The sequence below is a fragment of the Aegilops tauschii genome, chromosome 7 (assembly GCF_002575655.3).
Source record: "Aegilops tauschii subsp. strangulata cultivar AL8/78 chromosome 7, Aet v6.0, whole genome shotgun sequence".
Classification (NCBI taxonomy): Eukaryota; Viridiplantae; Streptophyta; class Magnoliopsida; order Poales; family Poaceae; genus Aegilops; species Aegilops tauschii.
This window is the reverse complement of record NC_053041.3, coordinates 2,050,349-2,077,725: the sequence shown is the minus strand read 5'-3', so window position 1 is coordinate 2,077,725 and position 27,377 is coordinate 2,050,349. Positions and strand designations below refer to the sequence as shown.

General features: G+C 44.6%; 4 protein-coding genes across 4 annotated transcripts; 1 reads left to right on the top strand and 3 right to left on the bottom strand.

Annotated features, from left to right (window-relative positions):
• Positions 1-959: 959 nt before the first annotated feature.
• On the bottom strand, positions 960-4,992 carry LOC109750165 (putative zinc finger protein CONSTANS-LIKE 11). The gene is made up of 4 exons (XM_045231057.1): positions 4,399-4,992; positions 3,183-3,365; positions 2,674-3,050; positions 960-2,566 (listed from the first exon to the last, which is right to left on the bottom strand). Exons 1-4 carry the CDS (start codon positions 4,816-4,818, stop codon positions 2,443-2,445), a joined length of 1,104 nt encoding a protein of 367 aa, XP_045086992.1. The 5' UTR covers positions 4,819-4,992; the 3' UTR covers positions 960-2,442.
• A 5,042-nt stretch (positions 4,993-10,034) lies between these two features.
• Positions 10,035-11,328, top strand: LOC109750166 (F-box protein At5g49610-like). Its single transcript, XM_020309119.1, has 2 exons — positions 10,035-11,100; positions 11,183-11,328. The coding sequence occupies exons 1-2, from the start codon at positions 10,035-10,037 to the stop codon at positions 11,326-11,328; spliced, it is 1,212 nt and encodes a 403-aa protein (XP_020164708.1).
• Positions 11,329-13,407: 2,079 nt separating this feature from the next.
• LOC109750174 (flavonol 3-O-glucosyltransferase UGT89B1) lies at positions 13,408-15,057 on the bottom strand. Its single transcript, XM_020309124.4, has one exon. The coding sequence runs from the start codon at positions 14,978-14,980 to the stop codon at positions 13,556-13,558; it is 1,425 nt and encodes a 474-aa protein (XP_020164713.1). The 5' UTR covers positions 14,981-15,057; the 3' UTR covers positions 13,408-13,555.
• A 4,745-nt stretch (positions 15,058-19,802) lies between these two features.
• On the bottom strand, positions 19,803-26,414 carry LOC109750167 (tau-cadinol synthase-like). Its single transcript, XM_020309120.3, has 7 exons — positions 26,173-26,414; positions 23,060-23,318; positions 21,384-21,756; positions 20,791-21,009; positions 20,522-20,657; positions 20,186-20,434; positions 19,803-20,093 (listed from the first exon to the last, which is right to left on the bottom strand). Exons 1-7 carry the CDS (start codon positions 26,299-26,301, stop codon positions 19,803-19,805), a joined length of 1,656 nt encoding a protein of 551 aa, XP_020164709.2. The 5' UTR covers positions 26,302-26,414.
• Between the last annotated feature and the right edge of the window lie 963 nt (positions 26,415-27,377).

Here is a 27,377-nt window from a genome sequence, read left to right as displayed (position 1 = left end):
GGGTGGTCTGTCTCGATGCCATCTTTAGGATCCCTTCAGCCTCTCGCCTCGCCGCCGGGCGCCCTTGCTGCGTCGACGAGCCAGCCTCCGCCCGCCATTGTCGCACCAATGATCCAGCCACCGCCTGCCATTGCCCCACGGACGAGCCAGTCGCTGTCTGCACTTGCTGCACCGGACACTCCCCCGTTCTTTCCCCACATCAACGCCCGCCATGAGCGAGTGGTATGTCTCTGGCAGAAATCTTCTCTCTCCTTCAGAATTTGTTGACTAAATATTGTGATTTGCAATTCCCTCCTTCAGAATTTGGGATGCACTTTTGTTCAATACACTTCAGTGGAAAGTTTATATGCTAATCATGCTCATTTGTTCAATACACTTCAGTGGCAAGTTTATATGCTGAAGTTAGATGCTCACGATAATACATATTAAATTGAGGCATGGGTCCAGTTGTTCCTCACTCAATTTGGTGAGCAAGATTTCGTTTCAACGGGATGGGTTGTAACCATCAGAGGATGTTTAAGTAAACAATCAGATTTCTACCTTAAGGCTGCAACTAACTGCTGAGAAGTTAACACTCTGCTTTAGCTAAAATCGTGTGAGGTATGTGAAGATTGATTACAAAGATTTAAGCGATCCATTAGCCTAATGCCTTAAGTAGCAGCTAAGTTATCTGTTGACATCCCAGTTTTAAAACAAACCACAACTCACTAAGCTAACTGAAGGTATGAACTGAAGGCAGGCAAGAAGGTTCAAAACTATACCAGTCAGTTAACTGGATTTTCTCACTGATGGAGTGACACATACAGTTAACAACTAAGCCCATTTAGTTCACTGGCTCAGTACACTGGGGTACAAGTTTAATTAATTTGCTCCTGATATACATGTGTGCAGTACATTTTTTTCTTCAGATTTTTGTTCCAACGGGCTCTCCCTAATATTAAAATTTAATTAATCCTGCCTCCAGCAAATACTTTATGGCCAATATTATTTTTTGTTCTGGGTCATAAATGTTGACCCAATTTCATCTTATGGAACACAATTTTAAAATAGCAAGAAAAATGGCCACAATTACACACAAAAATTGCCTTCTTTATAACAAATAAAAAATGAGTATATTTTCCCCCTATTTTGTTTCTTTAGTTCTCTTAAACCTTTAGAATACAAACATTTGTGAAAAGATAAATTCATATATGTTTGTTTGTTTCGCACTAGGTATGTGCCCATGCGTTGCCATGGGGGGCAAGTATTTATCGACATAAAAAGAGGACCATATGGGACAAATCTCGATGCAAAGCAAATAGAGAAAATAAGATTAGGTTTTGGTTATAAAATATAGATTTTTCCAGCTACTTCTTAAACTGATAAAATAGGTATGTGTCCATGATTATTCTGCTTTATTGGGTTATCAAATATAAGAGATTTATTAACATTTATTTTATAATTTATTGGGTTACCAAAGATGTCTAGCATGTACCAGGTTTTACCATAAGAAACAATTTATTTACTGACCGTGAATTTATTGCCATACCATAGATTGATTTGGTTTATTGGTTTATCAAATATTGGTTTGATGAAAACCAGCAGGGATGAAAAACCAGGAAAAATCAATGGGGGGTTGGAGGTTGGACGAAGGGGTGGTGGGGCGAAAACCAAGTGAAAGATAAAACCTTAGGTTATTGTTAAGTAGTATAGAGAAGAGCAAAAGTGCTCTTTTGATCCCGAGCTCATATGCTCCTGCATGAACAGTAAAATCGAAAAAAATAGTAAAAAAAAACTGATTTTTTTGTGATGAACCTTGATGAATGTTCTAATTGCCTGCAAAATTTCAGATCGAAATGACATTTGTGGAGTTCTGGGCAAAATAACAAAATCGATTGATAGTAATAGAGACTGCAGTACTTTTAGGTGAGTCATTTGTCTCTCTTTTTCAAGAAACAGTACTTTCAGAGAATACATTCACCAAAATCAGATAGTATTGACAAACACATGAAAATCCATTATTCTATTTATTCAGGCCAAAGATAGAATAATGAATGTACACATAGACAAGGGCTGAATTATTACACCTTGGTACCAGTTCCTATAAGTACCTCCCTAAGAAGAATGTGTCCCAAAACTATCTATGTAAAAAGAATGAGCACAAAACTATCAAAAAGGAAAGAAGAAATGCCAAAAAAAAACTGAGAAAAGGGCTAAGATCTAAGGTGCAACAGCCTTCTCCACAAATTTAGAGCTATGTATAATGTATTTGTGTGGTGTGGAGAAGAGTGGTCTACCTAGGCATGATCGACTGTAATATTGAGATATTATTTTACATCGACAAAAATGAAGATGTAACTACAAAAAATGTTTGCTTTTTTGTGTATATATGCACTGTCTATATGTAAAACGAATGGAAAAAAGAGAAAAAGAACGAAAAAATCGACCTAATCGCTCGTGAATTTATCCTGCATCTGAGTGTAGTATGTGTTGGTGTTCATTGCTAGCCTTTGCGAATCTGCCCTTGACCCGCTTCCGCGTGTCTGCCCTCGCTTTGCGGGAGGCATACATGATCTGCTTGCAGAACCTGCAAAATTCATCAAAATTCAAATTTGAAACCCAAACTCGAATCAACTGAAAAAAAACATCTGCATATTAAAGAGTTGTCAATTGAAAATAATAATTCAGACTTACTTTCTATTCTTCTTCTTCTCGTTGTACCTTTGCTTGGCCCTGTCCCTTTCCTCTCGCTTCTTAGCAATGGTGCTTGGATCTTGCTGGTGATGAGCCGCCGCCGCTTGCTCATCCGTGGCCAGCATCTGCGATGGCTGGTTGGCGTCATGACAGCTGGTGCCGTTCTCCGGTGGTGGCGGTGGCGACATTAGGGGCATGGAAGGGCAGAAAGTAGGGAAGCCATCGAGGAGATAAGACGGATGGTGATCGTTGCCTCCCATGGATTGGAGAAGAGTAGTCGATGTCATGACCGGCTGGCATGATGAGGAGGATGGATTATAACATGAGTATGATGATGAGAGGAATTGGCAGATCGATGGTGGCAGGTGCTGCTGTTGCTGTGAAGAAATTAAACCAAGTTCGCAATGTTATTGTGATCGTCGAATAATAACTGGGTTGCAAATAATTAATTGTGCTAATTAGCACTGCAATTGCATGAGGGAGTGAGTGGTCTGTATGTGTATATGTACCTCAAAAGGGAGTGAAGGCCCAGCTGAGTGATTTCCAACAAATACTCCATTAGTATTCTCAAGCCCAGAAGTTGAGCAGGCATTGCTCCAATCATCACAGCCGAAGCTGCTGCTGCTGGTGCCTCTTTGATCTCCTACTATTGTTGTTGTTGTTCCACTGGCATCGCATATCTGAGGTCCATCCTGCATGAATGTATTGAGAGAGTGCACGACAAATTAACAGAATGAGTACTCATGCGCCATCCTAGTTAAGAGGTAAGAAAGAGATATTCAATCGTAATTAGCCGTCGATTCCTCGAGGCAGCGAAAGCTATCTTGGCATGCACTTGTAGCTAGCATTGTTGGCTTTAATTGTGTGCTAGAAATGATGGAAGGTTTTTAGTTGATTCAGTTATGCCTGTACAATTTTCTCAATTAGGGAAAGGCATAATTTCTCTATCATATACTCCATTACTAAATGAAAGTTATTTTCAGATTCCTGAATTGGAAGATTGACAATTAGCCTCCGCCCATATGAAGTATGTAGCAGTCCCCTGTTTTCCTTGAAAGAGCTAGACTGCAACAGCACATTTTTCATGCTCAAATTACCACATTTTGTAAAAAAAAAAACCCCTTCAGGCGTGCTTTTTGTTGTTCAGGCTTCTCACTGGTTCTGTAGCATATGTGTCTGCATTTTTATCTAGTTTTTTTGGCTCTTTTGTGTGGTTTATACAGTCAAACTAACCAACATATGCGTTAAATAGCGATTAGAAGATAATCTCAGTCATGTCAGTCAGACAAAGATCCAAGCTTGGCACCACAAAAACTGAGCAATCTTTCAGAGGAGAACTGAATATGCATGGTACCCATCATTAATCATCGATCCACCATTACATCCATGTATCACGAAAGAGATCTTCCTTATTATTGTTTTACATCACAGACAGATAGCACACTCCCCACTCCATATATTGTCATCATTCTCACCCACTCACTCTCACTCACTTTGTATGTGATTGTGATCATTCTCCCTTGATCGATACATAGCAGCTACCCACTGAATTTAGTCAGTGGATCACACACAAGAATAGAATGTATCACGCAATCAAACTGTCCATGTAAGAATTGGCACACAAGACAAGATCATCAGGGAGAGTGAGTGTGTCTCTCAATTGCAGCAAAAAAGGAGGAGTGAAATTTGCAAATTAACCAAGCACAGTATTAGATGTTGAGGTACCTGAACCTCCTGCATGATTTCGGGCAGCTTCTCGGCGAGCCAGGCGTCGAAGTCCTCCTGCGACGAGGGGGCCTCGACGGAGAGGATGCGGAGCATCTCGGCGGGCGAGGGGCACCCGGTGTACTCCTCCACGATGGGGGCGCCGTCCGGCGCGGCCAGGCGGTCGGCGCAGGCGCCGCAGAGCGCGGACCGGTTGCCGGCCATCTGGCAGCGGATCGCGGCGTGGGCGACGCCGCAGGCGTCGCAGATCGGGGCGCGCGGGTGGAGGGACGTGACCTGGTTGACGCCGTGCACGGCGCCGTCGCACTCGAGGCAGAGCCGGGCGCCGTGGGCGGTGCAGTAGACGACGGCGCGCTCGGTGCCGCAGTTGGTGCAGGCGGACGACGGGGGCTGCTGCTGCTGCTGCTGGTGGTCTGCCATTACGATGGAGCGTGCGGAGAGTGAAGGCACTCCACATTCATCTACCAGCAGCGCATCGGCACTGCAGTTGGCAGGGGCGGCGGTGGCGAGTGGTGGGGCGGATTGGGCGGCGGCGCCGGCGAGAGGGGGAGTGGTGAAATAGGCGGCTGGGGAGTGAGGAGGAGAGGCCGGGAAGGTTCTTGGCGGTTGGTTGGTAACCGCCAAGTCCGATCGACAGGTAGCGTGCATGCATGGAGATCTCTCGAGACGTGCGTCCGGTAGCTTCCTTTCCAGCTGGAGTGGTAACCAACCGCCACTCCCGACGGACCCTCACGAACCCCAATTTGTTTCTTGGTTACTTAAAAACGTGTCCCAACACGTACTACGTGTCTAGACTTACTTTGTGAGATTTCTCTTTCTCTTTTCTCTTTTTGATTGATCGTCAAAAGAAAAGGCTATGTCAAAAGATCAATGATAAGTAGTGGAGATATTTTGGTTGGAGAGAAAAGAAATCTCAAATAGTGGAGTATGTTAATCTTAGTACATAGTGTTGTGGAGCTTGGTTGGTGTCACATGTCACATGATTGAGTCGTCGGTCTTGTAATTGACAGTCCTATAAATAGAGGTGCTCCCTGCAAGGAGACAACTATCTCCACTTCTATATAAAGATCATGGATGACTACAAGAGATAAGTAGTGGCGACTTTTTGCGCGGAGAGAAAAGAAACCCCAAAATAGGCAGTGTTAAGTCAACTAATTTTAGTAGAGTGCTTGTGGAGTTCTATTTGTGTCACTTGTGGATCGTAGGTCTCATAAAAATCTTACAAATAGAGGCACTCTCCAAGATCAGATCAAGAAACTCCGGTTATTCATCGCCCTTATCATGTTCATTTGTTTTGAGTATTCGCACGTTAATCCCCACGTGGTCTGTCGGAATACGCATATTTGTGTTTTGCATACATGCATGTTTCTGGAAGTTTCCCTCATACTTGCATGTCCATGTATTTCGGCTAGTATTAGATTAGGTTACTAAGGTGGCAACAATGCAGTTTAGGACGGCTGGGTCATTTGTCTAAAAAAAGGGGACGAAATATCCCTCTCTCTCATTTCGCATCCCCCGCGGTCCGAGCAGCCCACCTGCACCTCCCCCTTCCCCACCTCCAATCCCGCGGCCGCCGTCGGTGATGACGACGCTGTTGGAGGTGTTCTCCGCCGATGACATTGTCTTACTAGAGAAGTGCAAGGAGATCTGCTCTTGGTTTCCAAGCAGAAAGCTCTGGCGGAGCATGCATTGCAATTGTTGATAGATGCGAGGCTGGATGACATCCGAAGGATAATTCCAGATCCAGTCAATGGGGTGACTTGTATCAAGGTTTTCGTCTGGGCGATGCGTGAGGCAATGGAGTCGTCAGATCCTCATCGGTGAGCTCGCTGGTATTCATACGGGTCTCGACGCGGCCCGCTGGATCCAGAGGTCAAACGAGAGCTCACAGCTATTCCGGGGGTGAGATACGTGCAGTATCCTCCTGGTATGTCTCTACACATAATTATACCTAATAATGTGGAGGAGTTTATGAGGACCATCAAAAGGTCTTCGCCTGAAGACGGACAAATGGTGGAGGAGGATGAGGAGGCAGACGAGGATTGGTTGTCAAAGCCTGCTCCCAACGCCGACGAGCAGATGGTCCAAGAGGATGAGTATGCACAGGAGAATAGGTATTCATACATCGTAAAGCCTAGCTTGCCTATCAATGCTGAAATTAGGAATATAGAAGAACCCTTGCTCCTTGCCCTGGAACGCACACATCACAGGAGAGTGCTCCCAAGGCAAAAACTCAGTGCAAATCACATGTAAATGACCTCTTTTCTTACACCTATTACACACAGCTTGTGGACATCTAGCAGTAACATGGCCAGTCAGATTATAGATCTGACATGGCTCAAGACGAGGAACATTGTTACCAGCATGAATAGGAGGGCCGCGCGTACGAGGAGGAGTAGGGTTCTTCTCCAATGTACGTACCATGCTCGTGTCCCCCTCGTCCGCCCCCACCGCTCCCGGCGAGGTGGATCGGCCTGGTTGCCTCCTACCGCCTTGTCCCACTTCTCGAATCCAGCATCCCCAGATCCGAAATCCCTCTGCATTGAGGAGCTCCCCAGCTCCATCTTGCACTTCTAGATGTGGTGGTCGAGCACACGACCGCGACCCCGGCCGCGATCTAAACGCCCAGCCCCTCGCCCGTGTCGCCCAACACCAAATCCCTCCTCCCTCATGGTGTGCTTGCTCTCACCGATTGACGCAGGTGGTGGAATATGTGGAGAGGCCACAACTTGAGCAAAAGAGCGAGGATCGCCACGAATCTTTCCCTCCCACCAAGCAAAGGACCGAGGAACCCTAGATCTGGCCCCAACGGCGTGTTCCAGAAATGAGATAGGCACTCAATCCGATCATAAATGGGGGGAGGAGGCATTGGAGTTTGTTTTATACCCGCGGCGCTCGGTGAAACCCTAGAGTCAGGTGACCCATGGCGGTCCGATCAATTCTGCCCCACTATCGAGCATCGCGGTCATGGTGGACCGGTCCACGCCCTAGCAGCCTTGGCCCTCCTGCCAGAGGGAGAGGACGCCGACCCGTGCCATGCGCCACTGGCGCGCCCCCACTAACCGCAACCACCGTGGCTGCTCCCGCCGATGAGCTCTCTCAATGGCGCCGGCGATCGGTACCGGAATTTTGTCCCAAACCCTAGCAAAATGGCAGGCAAACAAGACAATATCCCCAATGTCAATAGACTCACCCTCTCGAAGGAAGTGCGCGTCAACAGTACCCCCGCGCTCGTTGAGCAGCACGATGCGCTTCCCCTCGCACCGGAACCAGAGGAAACCATCGGTCAGCGAGGCCCGTCTCGCCGCCGTGATGTCCACCACGAACAGGACCCGCCAACATACGTCGCACGCCATCCGTGCGTTGCACTATTCGGCCTACTATGAGGCTGTTGCGCCCATTGAGCCGGCCCACTCCACAACGCATTGCTGAACACAATTTTTCAAAAATGAAAATAGTGGAAGAGAAAAGAACGCCCCCCCCCTCAAAACAGAACAAGAAGGAAAACATCCCCTCAAATATTTTTTGATTGAGCTAAAAAATTGCATGTGGCTACTACTCTGACTAATATCAAAGCTCCATAAATTGAATTTGGGTAATGGAGAATAGAGCATGAATTTTTTTAAATGTAAACGAAAGAGATTTAAACTGCATCTGTGTTTATGGGTAATTTCCAAATAATGAAATAATTTATTTTAGCTCCCTAATATTATTGGAAAACTATGTTAATAGGTTATAAATAGAACCACCATGTGAATTCCCTCGATTTAAAATAGATCAAAGATCCATGCTAGACACTAAAGCATGATATGTATTTCTATTCTACCTTGACATGCGCCTCCGTGCCACCGTGCTGCGCTGATGTGTGTTTTGGTGGACAAATCAATTTTTTTCCCGTTGCAACACACGGGCATGTATGCTAATAGAGATAAAATCATGAGATTTATACTCATAAACTATAATACTACTTGTATGTTGCTATTTTTTATAACAAATTAATATTTGTTTAAACATTTATGCCACCATAATAATCAAGTTCGTGCACAATAACAAAGTATTAATTCAAAATATACATCAAACGAGACAACCATATACCATCCATATAAATGGATAACGATCATGCTAATTCCCAATAACTTAAGCCGTGAATGGATCACTACTAAATCAGATATTTATACAAGTATATAAACAAAAATCAAAACACTAATGTGGACAAATTTATAAAGATCTGGATACTAGGAAATTTATACTCATAATAGAAGAAGGAACACAGTTAATACATGTATTGCTCTAACAATTATATGAACATTTTGCTTCAAAACCAACACACAAGACGCCAAGTGAATTGCTTCAAACCCCTAAAGTCCAATTTTAGAAACTTCCAACGTGGAAATTGATATTTTGAAGCAATTTTGTTTGAACATCAAACTACATATTGACAACTTCGAACTTGCAATCAAATTTCTAAAGTTGTATTTAAGCAATGCTTAGATGAAATTTCAAGGTCGGCTAACCAAAGTCAATTAGGAAACGCACGGGCGACTTGACCTAGCTGCCACCCGTGATCCAATATCTGTCGCCGCCAGCAGGGTTAGCAGCCAGGCAAAGCCCGCGCGGTGTCAGAGGCGGCAGGGAGGCTGCAGCTCATCGGGAGCCTGATACTGAGAAGCCAGTGGGCTGCTGCTGGACAGCGACGATGATGCGTGGTCGAGCGGCGGCTGTCGACGGGTGATGGTTGACGGTGGCCTTGATGATCCAATGTCATGATCTTCAACGGCGACACGACCTGTCTAGGTCACCAGAGAAGAGAAAGTCGGTGCATTGTCCTCGACGACGGCGAGGTTGACTTCTGATCCAGACCTAGGATGCAACGACCTGGGTGATCTTTTTTGCAGGTTTTCTTTAGGGAGTTTTCGAGTTTGGTTTGGGGCGGCGAGACGGCGGCGCTGTCCATGTCTAGGAATAATGTTCTCCTTGCTCTTTCCTCGTTCCGTTGGTGTGTTCACCATCAGTGAAGGGCGTGTGGAGCCGTGTTTTCGGCAGGTCTTTTGGGATCCGGTCCTTTTAGGTTTCTGGTGGATCCATCTGGATTTGACCGCCGTTCATGGTCTTCGGAGTTTCTACAGGCCCTTATCAGTATTTTTCTTCTCCAAAACAACGCCGGTCTATATGTGCGCCGCCGGTGGATGCAGAAGGAGGAAGACTTCGGCAAGCTAAAAGATTTGAATGTAATTATATGGGTGTGTTTTTTAAGGATATGCTTTCCTTTTGATTGTATATAAGGACCGACCCTTTCGCACAAGAAAAAAGAAGAATTTTCAAGGTCTAATTTTCCTTGACTGTCCCCCGAGAACCTAAGCGCCGCCGCCGGCGTTCGCTTTAACCGTTGCTGTCGTCGTCGAGGTACCCATCACCGGCGGATCGATTTTCCTTATAGCCAGATCGACGATCTCCTCTTTCTCCATCTGCAGATCGACCCGTACGTCCACGTACCCATAACGCAGCACCGAGAGATTTTCCTCTCCCCATCCCATCTGCAGATCGATGATTTCTTCTCCCCATCTGCAGATCGACCCGGCCTGACCTCGACTGACCCGACCTGTCCCCTACCTACGCACCACTCCAGATTCATCTCCATGGAGGCGGACAAGGAGAGGAACACGAAGCCAAGGCTGGACGACCATCCGGGGGCGACGGCGTTGACGGACGATCTCATCCTAGAGATTCTGTCCCGCCTCCCGGCCAGGTCTCTCCACCGCTTCAAGTGCGTCTCCGTGCCCTGGCGCGACCTCATCGCCGACCCCGCCAACCGCAAGAAGCTGCCCCAGACCCTCGCTGGCTTCCTCTACATGACCGTCCACAAGAGCGGGCATGGCCACCACTTCGCCAGCGTCTCCGGCGACGGCGCAGCAGCCCCGTTCGACCTCTCCCTCCCTTACCTGCACCATAGCAAGGACGAGGGCATGATCCACGTGCATGCCTGCAATGGCCTCCTTCTCTACCGCAGCTACAAGAAAAGCAAGGTCGCCCGTTCGAAAGAGGATGATTTCCGTTTTGTCGTGTGCAATCCCATCACACGGAGGTGGGTGGAGCTGCCCCGGCTGCCCTCCAAAAGATATAGCCGTACCATAGGCCTGGCTCTCGATCCGGTGACGGTCAACATACATAGCCGTACCACAGGCCTGGCTTTCGATCCCGCTGAATCATCCCATTTTCACGTTCTTCATTTTGAGCAGACCGTTCAGGAACCCTACGTCACAGGAGTGTACATTTACTCGTCGCGGACACGAGCCTGGACTCATAGGGATTGTGAGATGGCTGAGAAAGTTAAGCTATTCTTCGGGAGTAGATGCATCTATGTTGGCGGCATGCTCTACCTGATGGGTAGCCTTAAACGCAATGGCGGTCATCTGTTGCTGGGGGTGGACATGGAGGGCAAAGTGTGGAAGACCATCAGTTTGCCGTTCGGCCGAAGGTTTGGTACAATTGGATCGTTGCAGGGGTGCTTACACTACGCTGTAGCTTCCCGCGATGATAACAATAAAATCTGTGGGTTAGAACTCTGGTGCCTCAAGGATTACGATAGTAAAGAATTGGTCCTGAAGCATACTGCGGGCTTCGCTAAGCTTATGAGCCTGCCTGGGAAGCAGTACAGGGCGGAAGAGATTCATCCAGATTGCGACACCATTTTCCTCGTCTCATGTTTAGGTGATACTCCCTCCGTAAACTAATATATAAGAGCGTTTAGAATACTGAAGTAGTGATCTAAACGCTCTTATATTAGTTTACAGAGGGAGTACCTTGGTAGCATATGATATGCGGCATCAGAAAGTTGGATGTGTCCTTGATCTTGAGAAGAGAAACACACAACTATTTCTACCCTATGCTCCTCTCTACTCAGAGTCACTAGCAGACGCAGATGGACAGTAGTTTTTTTAACCTTAAAATCACCCTTGTGCTTCCTTCAAGATTTGGCTCTTTTGTCGGCTGAAGTATTTGCCTGTGTACTTTGGAATCTGCTTGAATCATGTGGCTCCATTCGCTGGTGCTTACACTCCTGCCTTGTTGATTTCCAGTTTAGAGAAAATCCCTGGTAAACCTACAGTTTACTCTTGTTCATGTTTGCCTAGCACTGGCGGCTGCTCTTGACATGCATCATCGTCACTGGAAAGTTTAGAAACAGCCAGTGGTAAGTCGTGGTTGCCTGTGGAGTTGATCCCTCTGCCAGTTCAATGAAGCTTCACCTTCATTCTCTGCAATGCATAACGACTTTGTTTGCAATCTTATTTCACAGTAAGAGAATGAATGCAACCTTATTTCTGCTTGTAATCTTATTTCACAGTAAAAGAATAAATGCATTTACCTTAACTTGTCAGCCCTGGTAGCTTATAATTTTCTGACCTCATTTTGGCAGAGCTTGTGTAAGTTAGTGAAAATGCAACTTTGTTTATCAATTGATTATTTCTGCACCTATCTTATGATTCTGTCTAGGTATCAACTGAACTAATTCAAGTAGATATATTACCTTTTGTCAGAAAAAATGGCAACTCATTCAGATTGATGATTTTTTGTGAACAGTTTTGATGTTTTGTTTTCATGTTGAGATATGCAATTGGATATTTTGGCTGCCTGATGATTAGTGTCGTTTGCATTAAGACGGGAGATCTGAATGCACTTCCCTGTTGAAGTCTGCTTGTCCGGCCGCTCTGGTTGATGGCTATTTAGCATGTTGCTGCTGCTGCTACTAGTACTTCCACCACCACCAGCAGCATTGTTCCCTATATCATGTCCGTAGGACACATGCTTGAACTACTCAACGCCCCCGAGCTCGTAATTTCCTTGTGCCGAGCTGGCAAAGTGGACCGCAGCTTCAGCTTGCTCATACGCCCGAGTTCGACCCCTGGATGCTGCAGCTTTTTTTGAACTTTTGCTTCCTAAAAAAGAATAAGAATTTGTGAGGAAAGGATGCCTTTGCCACTACGCCACTACCTTAAATGTTGTCACCGAAGAGATGGTGTCTATTTAACTAGACAGTGAGCGTTTGAATTCAAAATTTTCAAAATATTCGAAATATTTTGCTTGGTACGAGTGTTTCTCGAGGGGGAACGGTAAACGCGGTAACCGCGCGAGATTAAATCATGTAGAGTTTTCGGATTGGGCTGCATACTCTTGTATAAGAGCATCTCCAACAGTCGCGCCAAAAGACGCGCCGCGCCGTAAATTGGCTTTTTAGCGCACGCGGGACGTTTTCGCGTGCTCCAGCGGTGGCGGGAAACTAGCGCGCGCGGGGGAAAAGGCGGCAGCTCGCGCGCTACATTTGACGCACCGCATCCGGCGCGCCTATAAATTTTCGTTTTATTTTGTATCGTAGAAGTAGACTATCGTAGAAGCAGGCAGAGTCCGAGTCGGACGAACTATGAAAACTATCTATCGTAGGAGAAAACTATCTTCATCAAATCATATTAAAAAAAAAACAAATGAAATATAGCGCGCCTGCTAGAGCGGCTCGGGCGCGCTTTAATTTGCGGCGGCCGCTGGAGCCAGCGCACCGCCGCGCGCAAAAGCTGGCTAACCCGGCGCTGTGTTCTGACTTTTAGCGCGCGGCCGTTAGAGATGCTCTAAATAGCATCATGCAGGCAAACACACCAGTTTAGCTGACAGAGATAACCAAAGAGTTATAGAGAAGCAACTTTACAGGGCTCACATTTAGTTTCTTTCACTCTGAACACTCTGCTTTATGATCAGCATTGGATCAGAGAGAGCATCTTAGTCTCAGTAACAAATCTCCACCTAATCAAGGCTTTGCTCCACTTGACCTACACCAACTGGCGACGGGGCAGCGATCGATTTGCTTGTAGTGGCGGACAGGTGTAACATGGAAGGTTGAAGGTGATCTGTGAGGGGGAGCTGTGCGATCACATCTGCAAAAGCTTGAAGATATTTAAACCCCCAACCGAACATTCCGGCAGTCATCAAGAAGAGCTCAGATATATCCATCTAGTCGGGGACTTGTAAGTTGTAACACATCGTGGATATACATATACGAATCATTAATTGTAAGCAGGAATGAACACACCCCAAGTTTGAGCCGTTTATTCCAAGTTTTTGATGCCGCTTAGCTTCACCACCTAATATATGTCTCTCTCGAAACGAAAAGCTATCTCCCGATCTCGCGGAGCTCCCGTGCCAGCTCCTCCACCTCCTGCCACGAGCTGCCACCTTCACGCACCGCCGCGGCCGCTTCCTCGGCTAGCTCCTTGGTCCGTGCGGCCACATCACCCGACTCCCCGTCCCGCCCCTTCCCCACCACTGTCGACTTGAGCACGCAAACCAGCTCGTCGGCGCTTGGCGCCGTGGCAACGCCGCCCCAACACACCGGCACGGCGGCGCGCAGCTCGTCCACGAGAAGCCGGGCGTTCACAAACTGGTCGGCAGTCATCGGCCACGCCAGAATGGTCACCCCGGCCGCCACGGACTCCAGCACCGAGTTCCACCCACAGTGCGTCACGAACCAACCCACCGCCCGGTGCCGTAGCGCGGCCACCTGCGGCGCCCATCCTCGGATGACCATGCCCCTGCCGCCAGACGCAACACGCTCCTCGAACCCGTCCGGGAGTGTCACAGCCGGACCTACCGCCCACACGAACGCCGCGCCCGTCCGCTCCAGGGCGGCAGCCAGCGCCGCCGCATGAGCTGGCTGCAGCACCGCCATGCTCCCGAAGCTGATGTAGATGACGGATTTGTCGTCCTCGAACTTGTCGAGCCAAGCACAGAGGTTGGCCGCGGTTACCACCGTCTCTCCACCGCGGTTGCCCGTGGCATCGGCCTCTGGCGCCAATGGTCCTACCGCGCGCACGCGCCGAAAGCCCATGTCAGCGAGGGGCGCTTCCAGGTACCGTCCCTCGAGCCTCCTGAACGTGCTACACACGAACGCCGAGCAATCCAGGTTCCAGAGGAAGTTTCTCCTGATCCCCTCTGCCACCTCGTCGCCCTCCTTGTAGGTCCGGTACATCAACGAGAGCTGGCGCCACGGGTACGCCGGGGCGCCCGGGAGATCTGGGAATGGAATCGGGCACTCGTCGTCGTTCTCGTGCTCGCGTCTGGGCAGCCGACGCAGGAGCGAGTGGAGCACGGCGGTGCCGTAGACGGCGCAGCACGAGAAGGTGATGCGCGGTAGGCCGAGCTCGGCGGCGAGCGGCTGCGTCCAGCCGCAGAAGAAGTCGGAGAGTATGGCGACGACGCGGTCGGGGGTGCCGGAGTTGGCGCGCACCCAGGAACCGAGCGGACCGCGGAGCCCCGCGAAGTCGACGATGAGCGTGCCCATGAGAGCGGGCGGGCATCCCTTGGCGCTCTCGACGCCGGCGGGGAAGGCCGGGTGGGTTGGAAACGGGAGAGTGACCGCACGGATGGCTCCACCGAGGAGGGGAGCGAGGAGCGGGGCAGTGTCGGGGGTAACGATGACGGTGAGGCGAAGGCCGCGGGCCGCGAGGAGGCCTGCGAGATCGAGGAGCGGGATCATGTGGCCCTGCGCCGGGAACGGAACGACCAGAACGTGAGGCGCCGGAGCGGCGGCGGTGGCCATCGCTATGGTGGCAGTGGTGAATTATGTGTTCGATCAGCTTAATTTTGCTTTCCCAAGCGCAGGATGTCGCACGAGAGATCTATATTACGTAGTGATGATCCGGCTCTCATAAATAGATTAGTTAGTAGTTAACACGTCGCTTGTTTCGGTCGTTTTCATGGCCTATAGCCCCATGTTATGTTGTCTCCCAATTATTTTCATCTTCCGTCGCCACCCCTGACCCTATGGTGATAGCTTCACATGGTGCACCAGATGACAAGTCAAATGGTCTGCGCTTTTAGTTCAAGTTTGAACAGTTCAAATCACGATTGTTTTAGTTCAAATATGAAGTAAAACCATGCGGATTTTTTTCATTTGAACTAAAACACTCATGGTTTGAACTGTTCAAATTTGAACTAAAACCACCACACTTATTTTGGATCAGAGGGAGCAGCTGATAAAAAGGCTAGAGTAGACCATTTGACTGTCATCTGGTGCACCTCATTATTTAGCTGATAAAAAGCTGAGCGGACACCATTTAATTAGGCAACCTCCGTGATTTTACGGGAACAATCCGGTTCTCTGCTGCTCTCCATAGCCTCGACCAGGTTCGGATCTTCAAGGGCCCAAACACACCTCGCCATATTGCAGTGGAGAAGGGAATGTTGCATATTTCACAAGTTGACTTAGTTAACATATTTCGGTGACGCGGTAAATCAGCAGAGGGAAGAGATTGTTGTGCTAATCTCCAAAGAAATATCTTAACTTTGCATGGCACTTGAGTTTTCAGAGGCTAATCCATGCCTTCTTTTCTGCATCTGAATTTGACGAATCAGCGCGTCCATCTAGCCACGCTTCACGCCTCGGTTTTGTGGAAACAAGCATTCTATACGCAGACCTGACACTGAAAATTCAGTTCTTCTCATGTATCCATGACCAAAAGTCGTCGACCTGTCTGGTACACAATGGTATTGTCGAGATCGCTTGGGCATAAGTGGGCAAAAAAAAAATCATCTAACTTCTCCATGTCCCATTTCATTATAACGCAGTAGTTATATGTATTGATGATCCGGCTCCCATAAATAGATTAGTAGTTAACATGTCGCTTGTTTCGGCCGTTTTCAGGGCCTATAGCCCCATATTGTTTTGTCCCAATTTTTTTTCATCTTGCGTTGCCACACCTGGCCCTATGGTAGTAGCTACATTTTTTTCCTTCGCAAAAGAAGCTGCACACATTTTTCAGAATGCAGGAACAACATTTAAAATCCATTTTTATATAAATAAACATTTGTTTAATATGAGATGAATCATTACAGTGTACAATTATCAATTGTGTGTACGTGTGCTTTTTATATATACTGATCTGATTGCATACATGTGCCACTAAATAGTGCTCTTGAACTGCAGCAGGATGCTAAGTTTGCCGAGTAAGCTCTCGGCAAAATGTGCCAACTTGTAGAGCCTGACATCTTTGCTGAGAGCGCCAGCGTCTCGGCAAACGAAATAAGCTTTACCGAGAGGGGCTCTCGGCTAAGCACATGCTCGGCCTGTCAAGTGGTGGCCATGTGGCTGTTTCCTATTTGTTTGCTTTGCCGAGAGCTACTCTCGGCAAAGTAGTTGCTCGGCGTAGGTAGTGGGACCCGCTAGTCAGGTTGTGGACGCGTGGCTGTTTGCTACTCGTTAGGTTTGCCAAGAGGAGCACTCGGCAAAGCATCCCCTCGACATAGGACGTGGGACCTGCCTGGCAGGTGGTGGACACATGGTTGTTTGCTACTTGTTAGCTTTGCTGAGAGGGGCTCTTGGCAAAGCATCCGCTCGGCGTAGGACGTGGGGCACGCCTGTCAGGTCGTGGAAACGTGGTTGTTTGCTATTCGTTATCTTTGCCGAGAGTAGCTCTCGGCAAAGATGGGCCATGTGGCAACAGCCATCTCCGTCTGTTGTCTGTGAGTCACTTTATTTTGCCGAGATGTACTGTTTGGCACTCGGAAAACACTTTGCCGAGTGCCCATCGTTTGGTTCTCAGCAAAGTTTTGTTTGCCTGAGAGGTGTTCGCTCGGTGGCCTTTGCCGAGAACAATTCTCCGCAAAGACTTTGTCGAGTTGTTTTGTCCATTTCCCAAGTGTTTCTGGCACTCAGCGTGGGGTGTGATTCCAGTAGTGTGATCTTCAACTAGGTCGTTTGAAATACTAGAATAGAAACTCTTCACCTAAACTGATAGATATGCACAACTATGGGATGATGCCAATTCACCTAATAATGATGGAAGCTTGGTTACTTTGCAAAAAGTTCACCACTAGAGCAACCTCTGTTTTGGTGCATCAATGTTAGATTTGTGTTTTAAACATCAATGTTGATGCCCGGCGCCGATACTGGCCCCGGAAATTTATTTTTAATCTTGCCATTCTTATTATTAGCAAGCTTGGGAAGTTCTGACTGCTCATTCCCGATTCTCCTTTTTTTTATTAGCTTATTCTCAGTTTAGTTCCAGAAGCAACATTAATTCTATAAAAAAGGATGTGAAGTTCGTATTAAAAAGATGTTGAAGAAATAAGCAAAGTTCATGGTTTGAATAAGTTCTAATGAAGTAGTTGCGCTAAATGATTGATTGCCAGCCGGCTTTGTTCCTTGGGGTGCAATGCAGGCATCCCATAGGTTGAAACTATCACTTGAACTGGAAATTTGCCATACCATGTTACATGTAGTCCATAAAGGCGATTTATGAGTTTTGTGTGTGTGTTTTTTGTAGCGCATAAAAGCGATTTACTAGGTTACTCTACCACTTCCGCTACGCATGGCCCCCGGGAGATTAATCTGCTCTCCCGGGGCGCGACACCCGATCGTCAAAAATGAGACCGGCTCCTTAGGTTAGATTAGACAATTTATTGACTTCTTTTGAAATTTACCTTTTTAGCCATTTGGATTCAGCTATTGGGTGTGTAGAGAGTAGATTTTTTTAGGTCATGTGTCACATATACGGCCACATCATGGCCGACAAGCATGCACGCGCGCACACACGCACACACGGAAAATGAGTCGATAGATGCAACTCGGCAGGATGTAATAGCAAAATGGAACTTGCAAGCACGCCTGCCTTTTGATGACAGAGACAAGACATGGAGCAAAGCCACAGCCCACCCGATGATAGTTGTTCCACACACGAGGGCTGGTGGCCTATCGTTTTGAATGTTCAGTTCGGCCTGTTCCCGATGAAACTTGTTCCACACCCGAGAGCTGGTGGCCCGTCGTTATTCGTCCCTATGTAATGAAATATCGTAGCTTTTCCAGTACCGTCAGTGCAATTTACTCTTCTAAAAATCCTACATCTAAGTTGTAAAAAAGTAAATATGCTTTCATTTTTAAATTTCATAAATCACCATATTTTTAAGCAGAAATTTATATGCATAAGTTTACATCACATAGCTGATTTTTATTTCTCCGATTTTTAGTCTCCGCTCAGGGCCTCTGGTGAGCCAAGGATGCTTCTGAGTTCATGATAGGAATTCCTCAACTACTAAGAGATATTATGTCTAGTAAAATTTCACTCAAAATTTTGATTTAAAAATTTCGGAATTATAGAGGCTTACCATACTACCTTAATGTCTTTGCTTTATACACACGGTCCTCGATTCTAGGGCGCATCTTTGTCTCACCCGCAGCGAGATGAAAGAACTGCTTGCCTCTGCGCTTCCTTTGAAAATTGTGTTTTGTATCTCCTTGATGCTATATTATGTGATAATGAAGTCACCTTTTTTTAGAACAGAAAGACATGTTCGTGAAATTTTTATAAATGTATGTTATTTCAAAAAAAATCCCACCATTCAGATGTTCATGGCATGTAAAAAATATTTAGGCGTTTCAAAAATATGTTATTGATTTTCTTTATAAAAGTTGTATAATTTGTTCAAAAATATTTGCATATTTATAAGATATCTCAGAATGCATTTCGACTGAACGGTGCTTGTTGACTGCATAAGAAATGTCACTTCTTGTCAAAGGTAGTACAAAGCACATAACATCCGGGTAGCTCTGGCGTCTTCCGTCGGCCTCGTCTTCCTGGAGCGAGGCCGATGTGTAATAGCCCGGTCTTCTTTGCCAGCGGAGCTTGTTGGTGCGTTGAACAATTCGTAATTCTTCACCATGTTGGTGATATCGCGGGGTTACCATGTTGGTGCGTTGAACAACTCATAATTCTTTACCGGTGATATCGCCGGGTTACCATGTTGGTGTGTTGAACAACTCGTAATTCTTCATCATGTTGGTGCGTTGAATAGTTGTGGCGTGTCATCGTGCAAATGATTATGGTGCAGGTGAACGTGATGTGTAAATGCACATAAATGATTTTGGTGCAGGTGAACATGATGCAGCCTGCTGTAGCCGTCACTGCTTCTGCCAGGATGATGTGGTGAATTTGCATGCCGGTTCACCTGGTGTGGAGTTGTTCTTGACCATGTAATAGCACGCAGATAAACATAAAGTGAGTTTGCATGCCGGTTAAATGTTGCATGCTCTGTTTCGCCCCTGGTCCAGCAGTTCAGTCCAAGAGCCATCTTATGCATTCCATTCTGAATTTGTTTACACCCGGCATGACGCCGCCATGGACCCGACCTGACACGCCCGATGCGCACAGGCACCACACCCGATGTGGTCACCAACAAATTCGTCGATTCCGGTAGTGTACGGTAAAAGTTCATCAAAACAACATACATATCGTTATTACATCCCATACCAAACATCAGCAATACAGTGGATGATTGGGGTAACTAAAACAATACGTATTCAGACAGATAATAGTAGGGGTCCCTAAACTGTGATGACCCGATGCATCTTGTACATCTACTAGAGATTACATAGGAATGGGCTTGAGAAACAGTTTGTTGACGATCTCTTGAATGTGCATGTTGAATGTGTATGCATCTCCTCCATTGTCGTAGTAGAGTTGCATGCTAACAACTGCATTGACAACCCGCTGCACTGCTGGTAGTAGTGCACCGTGATCAAAGCGAGCCTGATTCGTGGTTTTCCACCCATCCTCTATGAGTGAATAGATTACTGCGAAGGCTTGCTCATCTGTAACTCCATGCTCATGGATGTAACACTCCACAGAGCTCTCTACGTCCCCCCTGTTCTTTCCGCGCTGCAGGTTTCAACCATTAGATCACTTTAGTCAGTGGTATAAGATTATGTTTACTCGTAAACCTAGCTAATAATTAACAAGCCGAGTTTTACTTTATATGCCGTGATGTCATTCAGAAAACGGCCAATCTTTGCGCCGGCTATGACTGCATCAGGCCTACTGGATACCCAATCGAATGCTGCATTCGTTATTGCCTCACCCATGCCAGCCAACATACCCACGGATAGCAATGGCACGGCTGAGGACATGGATGTCAGATTCACTTGATCTTCAAAACATGGCTTATGATTTTGTTGTACCCATTCAGCTTCTTGGAGATAATAAGCAGACTGATTTTGGAACTACAAACACATAATTAAAGAAAATTGATGAGTAAAGGGACAATATTTTCAACAATTGCAATATGCCTACATCACAAAAAGGTGTACCGCTTTCTTCATGTAGTCAATCCGGTACTTGTCAACTATTGCCTCTTCTCCCTCAAACATCTGAAAGTTTCTTAGCAATTCTCTATAGAATATTTTCAGGTACTCTGGTACGTCAGAAATGGCACTCTCATCCCATCTACACATGGACAGTTAGAATGCAAAACAATTAAGGAAACTAGCATCTATCTAATTGTTCCCAGAATGATTCTCAAGGAATAAATTTGAAGACGCTTTCTTCTGAAGAAATTTGGAAACAAATTATACCCTACCTTTGAATGGCTGCATTTAGCAGCCGACATTCCTCTATGATGGCATGTACATCATATGTGTCATCCAGTATGGTGATTAGTGTAATTAACTTGGCCTTGATCATCCTTGCGCGTGCACAACTTTGCTCATAGAACACTGTATGAGACCACAAGTAAGCCTCCACAATACGATCACACACATAGGTTAGTCCACAGATGCTCTTCAGGTTATTCCACCACCTGAAAATTAATTATTGAAGTGTTGAGCCCATTAAACAGAAATCAGTTAGGAGCATCATTGTGGACGTATGGGACAACATATGGCATTATTTATACTGTGTCACGAGTAAGATTAATTATACCATAAGCTAGTTGTTCAATGAGGTTACAGAGAACCGAGATACAGGAAATTCATAAACATCACCACATGGTTTATTTATACAAACACAAACCATTATAAGAAAAAGTTAGTTAGTTACACATCCTCGATCATACGAAGTTAATTACAAAATCCTAACAAAGTGCTAGGTTCTTTGCTTCTTAAAAGCATAGATTCAAACACCAATTAATCCTCTCACCATTATAACTCACTTCTGGATATCAAGGACACTTACTCGCTAATATCTTTGAGCTCCATTAGCTGGACATGCCGCAAAAGGGTAAAATCCAGCTGGGCGAGCTCAAGCATAAGAGGTTTATAGTCCTTCTCTTTTTTGTATTCCGACAAGTAGTGCAATGTTTCCACCCTTCTAGAGGTCCTTGGAAGTGGTACCTGAAGAGCTCGTTTGACTTGCTCAGCTAAAGGGGAGTTGAGACTGCCCCTAATTACTTCAAGATGATGTCTGGCAAAGGAAATGGCTTCTTCGAGCTCCGGCTCATTATGAACAAAAAGGTAAGCAGCGTTGTACAAACTTAACAATCCCTTTGGCTCATTTGTTATGTCCTTCTTGAAGCACCCATCTTTACCTCTGAAGTTATTGAATACATCTGCAAGAATAAATGCCACGAAAGTCTCTGCATCAAGCAAATAACTATCCAATCTTACGTTTAGACCACCTTATACTAAATTATTTCCATGCATGTTAGGCGATAAAAAATTAGTGGCAAGTAAATGATAGGTGAATTCACACATCATGTGTTGGCCCAGACCAGACACCGAGTACTTTCCGGCAGCGGCGACGGCGACAATGAACGATGACCAACACCAACAAAGCGAAGCTAATTCCTGATCGATCCACGGCAGTACGAAGCTAGACTTAACTATTAGCTAATCGATCTATATATAGTACCTCGCGTACGAACACAACACACGCACGCACGCCAGAAAAGCTTGATGGCCACAGCGTCGTATTACTCCTGTTTGATTTGTATTACTTTGACAAATCACGGTACAAGTTACAGGCTACTAGAGGAATACACCGCTAAAAAAAATAGGGAATACTACTCGGAAGCTAATTCCAATATTAGTAGGATCATACATGCACATGGACCCGAACACATAACATCATGGGAGGCTGTGTCGTGTCTAATCCAACATCATCCATCGACCAATTTCTAGATGAGACAACACTAATGCAATTCACTTGCTTAAGGCGTGAACTATGGAAGCAATATCGTAAGGATGATTAAATATGCAAATATGTAACACAAACTGCGTGAATCTTGTCATAGCATGACTTGCCGGGTACCAACATATCTGAAGAGCTTACCTACCATTTAGTTTATTAATATATAAGAGGTTCATAATTTACCAAAATATTTAAGACTAGCTGCATCTGCAAATAAGCAATACCGATTAGCATTATATTTAGCATTTCGATGACCTGGGAAAAGTAGTACTCATCGTGGTACCCAACATAATTCTATTAATAAGTATACGGTACAGAAACATAAATAAAAATAGAAAATAGTAAAAATTAGGTAAACTATTAGATAGATGTCAAAAAATTAAGAGCTAAATAATATTTCAGTCATTTAAAATGGCCCAAAAATTAAGAGCAAATTCATACAAAAATCATGTACTCACAAAATTATTGATACCGAAAATGAATATTTATCATCAACGACAAACTTGTGTGTACTTTGTACATATATGAAAAATAGTGAAGACATTTTCAGAATATGAGCTTAATTGGTTGGCAGATTGAAATGATGCATCCACAAATCTTGAAAAGAATCTTCCATACAGATTCCATATGGATTTCCTATAAATACATTTATCAAGATTTATAGAAGGGTAAATACAAAAACAAAAAATAGCACTCTATTTATATGTAAAAAAGATAGATACCTGTAGATACCCAAATTCCATGCTCTCTAAGCAACCGGAATCGGAGAGCAACATAATGGAGGCTAGAACTACTAAATTCGGTTCCATGGATGTCCCATAATGATGTTCGGATTTGTTCTGCGAAAAGGTGATCGATTCCGAGATGCTGAAGTGAATCCACTAATGTTATTTTCTCCAACCCGTCCTTGCAAGTGTTAAGCAACATACAGACGTCCTCCGTCAATTTCTTTGCTCTGATCCTCAACGAAACCTCTGACCTCTGCACAGATCATGTTAGAAGATTAACCAAAAACTCAACATAGTGATTTTCATGCGTATAAGGACGCTGTACTTTGCATTTGCAGAATTGGACTGCTAGCTAATGATCCACCATTGTAAAGTATTATAAAAGATCATGTTTGAAGCTATCTACGATTATATGTATTAAAAATCAAAGGCAAACAAAACCAGCACATGCATTCACAAGGCTAAATCATCTACACCATCAATTATGTGGTGGGCCATAATTATAACAATGAAGATTTCAATGTTTTTGTGAGGAGATGGAGATTTAGATCTAGCGAAAAACATCTCTTCCGCTATGGATCCTTCACCATTAAGGACGGATCAAAGATTAGGTTCTGGGAGGATAAGTGGCTAGGCACTGCCACTCTCCAGGAACAATATCCCGCCCTATACAATATTGTGCGGCATAAGGGTGATACTATCGCCACGGTTATGGAATCCTTTCCGCCGGATGTGGCGTTCAAGAGAGATTTAATTGGCCCTAGCCTTGAATCACGGAACATTTTGGTACAACGCCTATCCACGATGCAATTGACGCAAGGGATCGATGTATTTCGTCGGGACCTATATGTGAGTTGTAATTTCTCGGTGGAGTCCATGCATAGAGCGTTGATCCAATTAGATGTGTCCGTTGATAACAATAAAATGATTTGAAAGATGAAGATACCACTCAAGAATAAAATCTTTGCGTGGTATCTTCGTCGAGGAGTCATTCTTACCAAAGATAATGTTACTAGGAGGAATTGGCATGACTCTTGTTCTTCCAATGCAAATTTGCTCGTTCTATATGGTCAATCAACCAAGTAGCTTCTGGCTTGTATCCTCCACATAGTGTTGCTAATATTATTGGCAACTAGTTACATCGGTAAATAACAAGTTTAAAATTCTTCTCAGGGTAGGAGCACTTGTCGTGATTTGGTCGCTTTTTCTATGTAAAAATGATAAGGTTTTTAACGATAAAAGTTCTTCTGTTCTGCAGGTTATCTGTAGATATACTGGTGCGCTCCGTTTATGGCCGTCTTAACAACGTATGGAGAATTGAGACATGTTTACGAAGGTGTGTACACGCTTGGAGGCCACGGCGAGGGATACTTTTACCCGACATGGATGGCAGGATGATCTTCGGATTGGCCCTCCGACGTCTTAGGCGTTATACAGTTTCCACATGATTACTTGTATTACGACTTTTAGGTTTTTTTTTTTCTTGAAACTTGGACTTGGTTATGCAGTGGTCAGGTGTATTGCTTAAATTTTTTAAGTAATAAAGCACCCTTTATAAAAACAAAGTATGCTTGTATGCCCGATCGACTTATAAACCCGACCAAGGGAGTAGCTCTCATCTACAAGAATGATGTGTCCACAAAATCTACTTGGGCCACTTCTCCTAATAAATGCGATCAGCCCTCCAAACAGCATGATTTTCATGTAAAAATTGGTTAAGAGCACGTACAATAGTGTCTTGTGATCTGTATGTAAGAGTTGCTACATAAATTTTTAATCGATGTGGAATCAGAGAAAGATGTTGTCTCATGCCAGGAAACTCTTGCGGCTAGCTAGCAGCATATTGCCGAGAATCTCTTGCGGCCATTGCAGTCATCCCACATGATACGAGCATTACATTACGTAACAGACGCGGACACCATATGAATTATATAGAATTTATAATTTGTGTGTCATGTCTTGTCATGGAAGCGCATGGCCGGCCATGGGTGGAGGCAGCAAATTGTTCGGCTACATCAGTGAGGGCGGGGACAAGAGGAAGACGAACAAGAGGAGACAGAAGAAAACCCCAGGGAAAAAATCTACCGACACCACATCGTCCCATATTACATTTTAGGTGAATGTACATACATAAGCGTGCATGTGCATCCAGGTGCTTACTACTCCGTCCGATGAAAAGTGTACATCTAGAAATTTTAGGACAAATTATAGAGTGAAGTAAAAAATGCATTGGAAAGGTGCAATCCATCATCTCTCTCCTCTTTAATTACCCAACCCCCAATGAGCTAAGGCTGATCGTAATGGTAGTATCATAGCTAGTAATCATGCATGCCAACTAGATAATTTTGATGAGGTGCATAGAATTAAATAAAGAAAGAGAGCGTTGAGTATCATATCATGATACCGTATCATAATAAATGCTATGCTAATATGTGTCATGCATGGCAATAAATAAAGTACTACATGATACTAATATATGATATTATGCATTAGGGAGGTAGTATCATACACTAGTATCATATGCATGATACTAATATATGATACTCCCCATTACAACCAACCTAAGTGCATATAGAGATTAAGAAGACCGTGTGTAGATTGTTATTGGTCTTGATTAACGTGTGATGAGAGAGAAGTATTTTTTTCTACTTTAAAGTGCATTGGGAAGATAGAAGTACACCTTTTTGTGAAAAAAATTTGAAGGCAAACATACACTCTTCACCGCAGGGAGGGAGTAATTCATGATCCATGTGTGCGACCAAGAGGAATTTATCAAAAAAAACTACGAGAAACTTGATTTCACGGGAAAAAAAACATATCCATACTACGCCCCCCCCACCCCACCTAGGTACAATATATGCGGCCATCCGATGCTAGATGAGAACAGTTACAAAGCACACAAATCGATCGTCAATACTAAGCTAATGTTACTATAATTTAATAGCTCAAACTAAATATATGTGTTCATCTAACTATTCAATGAATTACCTACAATTATAAAGATTTTTTCCATCAATCAGTGATCAGATGACATGTCTACTTAAAATTATGACGATTTCAAGGGTTACACTTTGAAGGGAAAATAAAAAGAAACTGCTTGTTTACACCTGTAGTGGTGGCGGCTGATATGTGATGAAGTAGTCACCCCAGACCGACGGTTCAAAACCGCACACCATTTCACGGGTGATGGACGCCATGTAGATGTATGTATGTATTTCAAGGGAAGGCTTGTGCATATATGGTTCGTTTGCTTGCTTCAAGAAGCAGGATGGAACAAGCCATTTTATAGAAGGTCCAGCGGTGAATGGATATGCACCTTTGCTGTCCACCAGTCTTTAATCATCATCGTAAAAAAAAAACTGATGTTATGTCGTCTACCTCACCCTTCGCCCAATCTTACGTAATTTCTGCCTCTCTTGACTTTTTTTCATTATATTTTTGAAAAGCGCCAACTCCTCATGTCTTACTGATTTGTCAAATAAAAATAAGTTTTCTTTGGTAAGCTAATAAATGCTCATCAAATTGGGGAATAAATTAGACTGGTAACATGTCAATGTCACTACTCTATGTTATTACTCCCTCCGTTTTTATTAGTCGGCGTATTAGCTTTGGTCAAAGTCAAGCTTTGTAAACTTTGACATAGTTTATCAACAAAAATATTAACATATATAATAACAAATCAATACAGTTACATTCATTGTTGAATGTACTTTCAAATTATATATTTGTTGTGCCAAAATGTTTATATTGTTTCCTATAAACTTAGACTTCAGCCAAATCTGATATGCAGAGTAAATAAAAACGGAGGGGGTACTTCTATAGTGGGCAAGTATCATAGGTGTGGTAACATAGGGTGATTCATTTATTACTTATAGACTCATTTTACATTTGGAACCGCTATGTGATGGTAACATATATATATATATATATATATATATATATATATATATATATATATATATATATATATATATATATATATATTATGTTACACTATTTGCACTTCTGCTCATTAAATACTAGCCACATCATTTTCTTTGGCTATGTGGTATGTTACTCCCACCATGAGCAGCCTAAGTCTTAGACTAGAAAACTAGTCTATACGATTAGCAGTCATGATCCGATCAGTCTAAAAAGTCTATGTGTGTTACACGAGGAAACTTGCAAGGTAAAGCCACCTAACAAGCTACAAACCTTTATTCGATCAGGCCTTTAGAGTCCATGTGTGTTACACAAGGAAACATAATAAAACCACCTAACAGCTAAAGATTGATTGAACCCATCATCCTGGAGAATCCATGTGTGGTACACG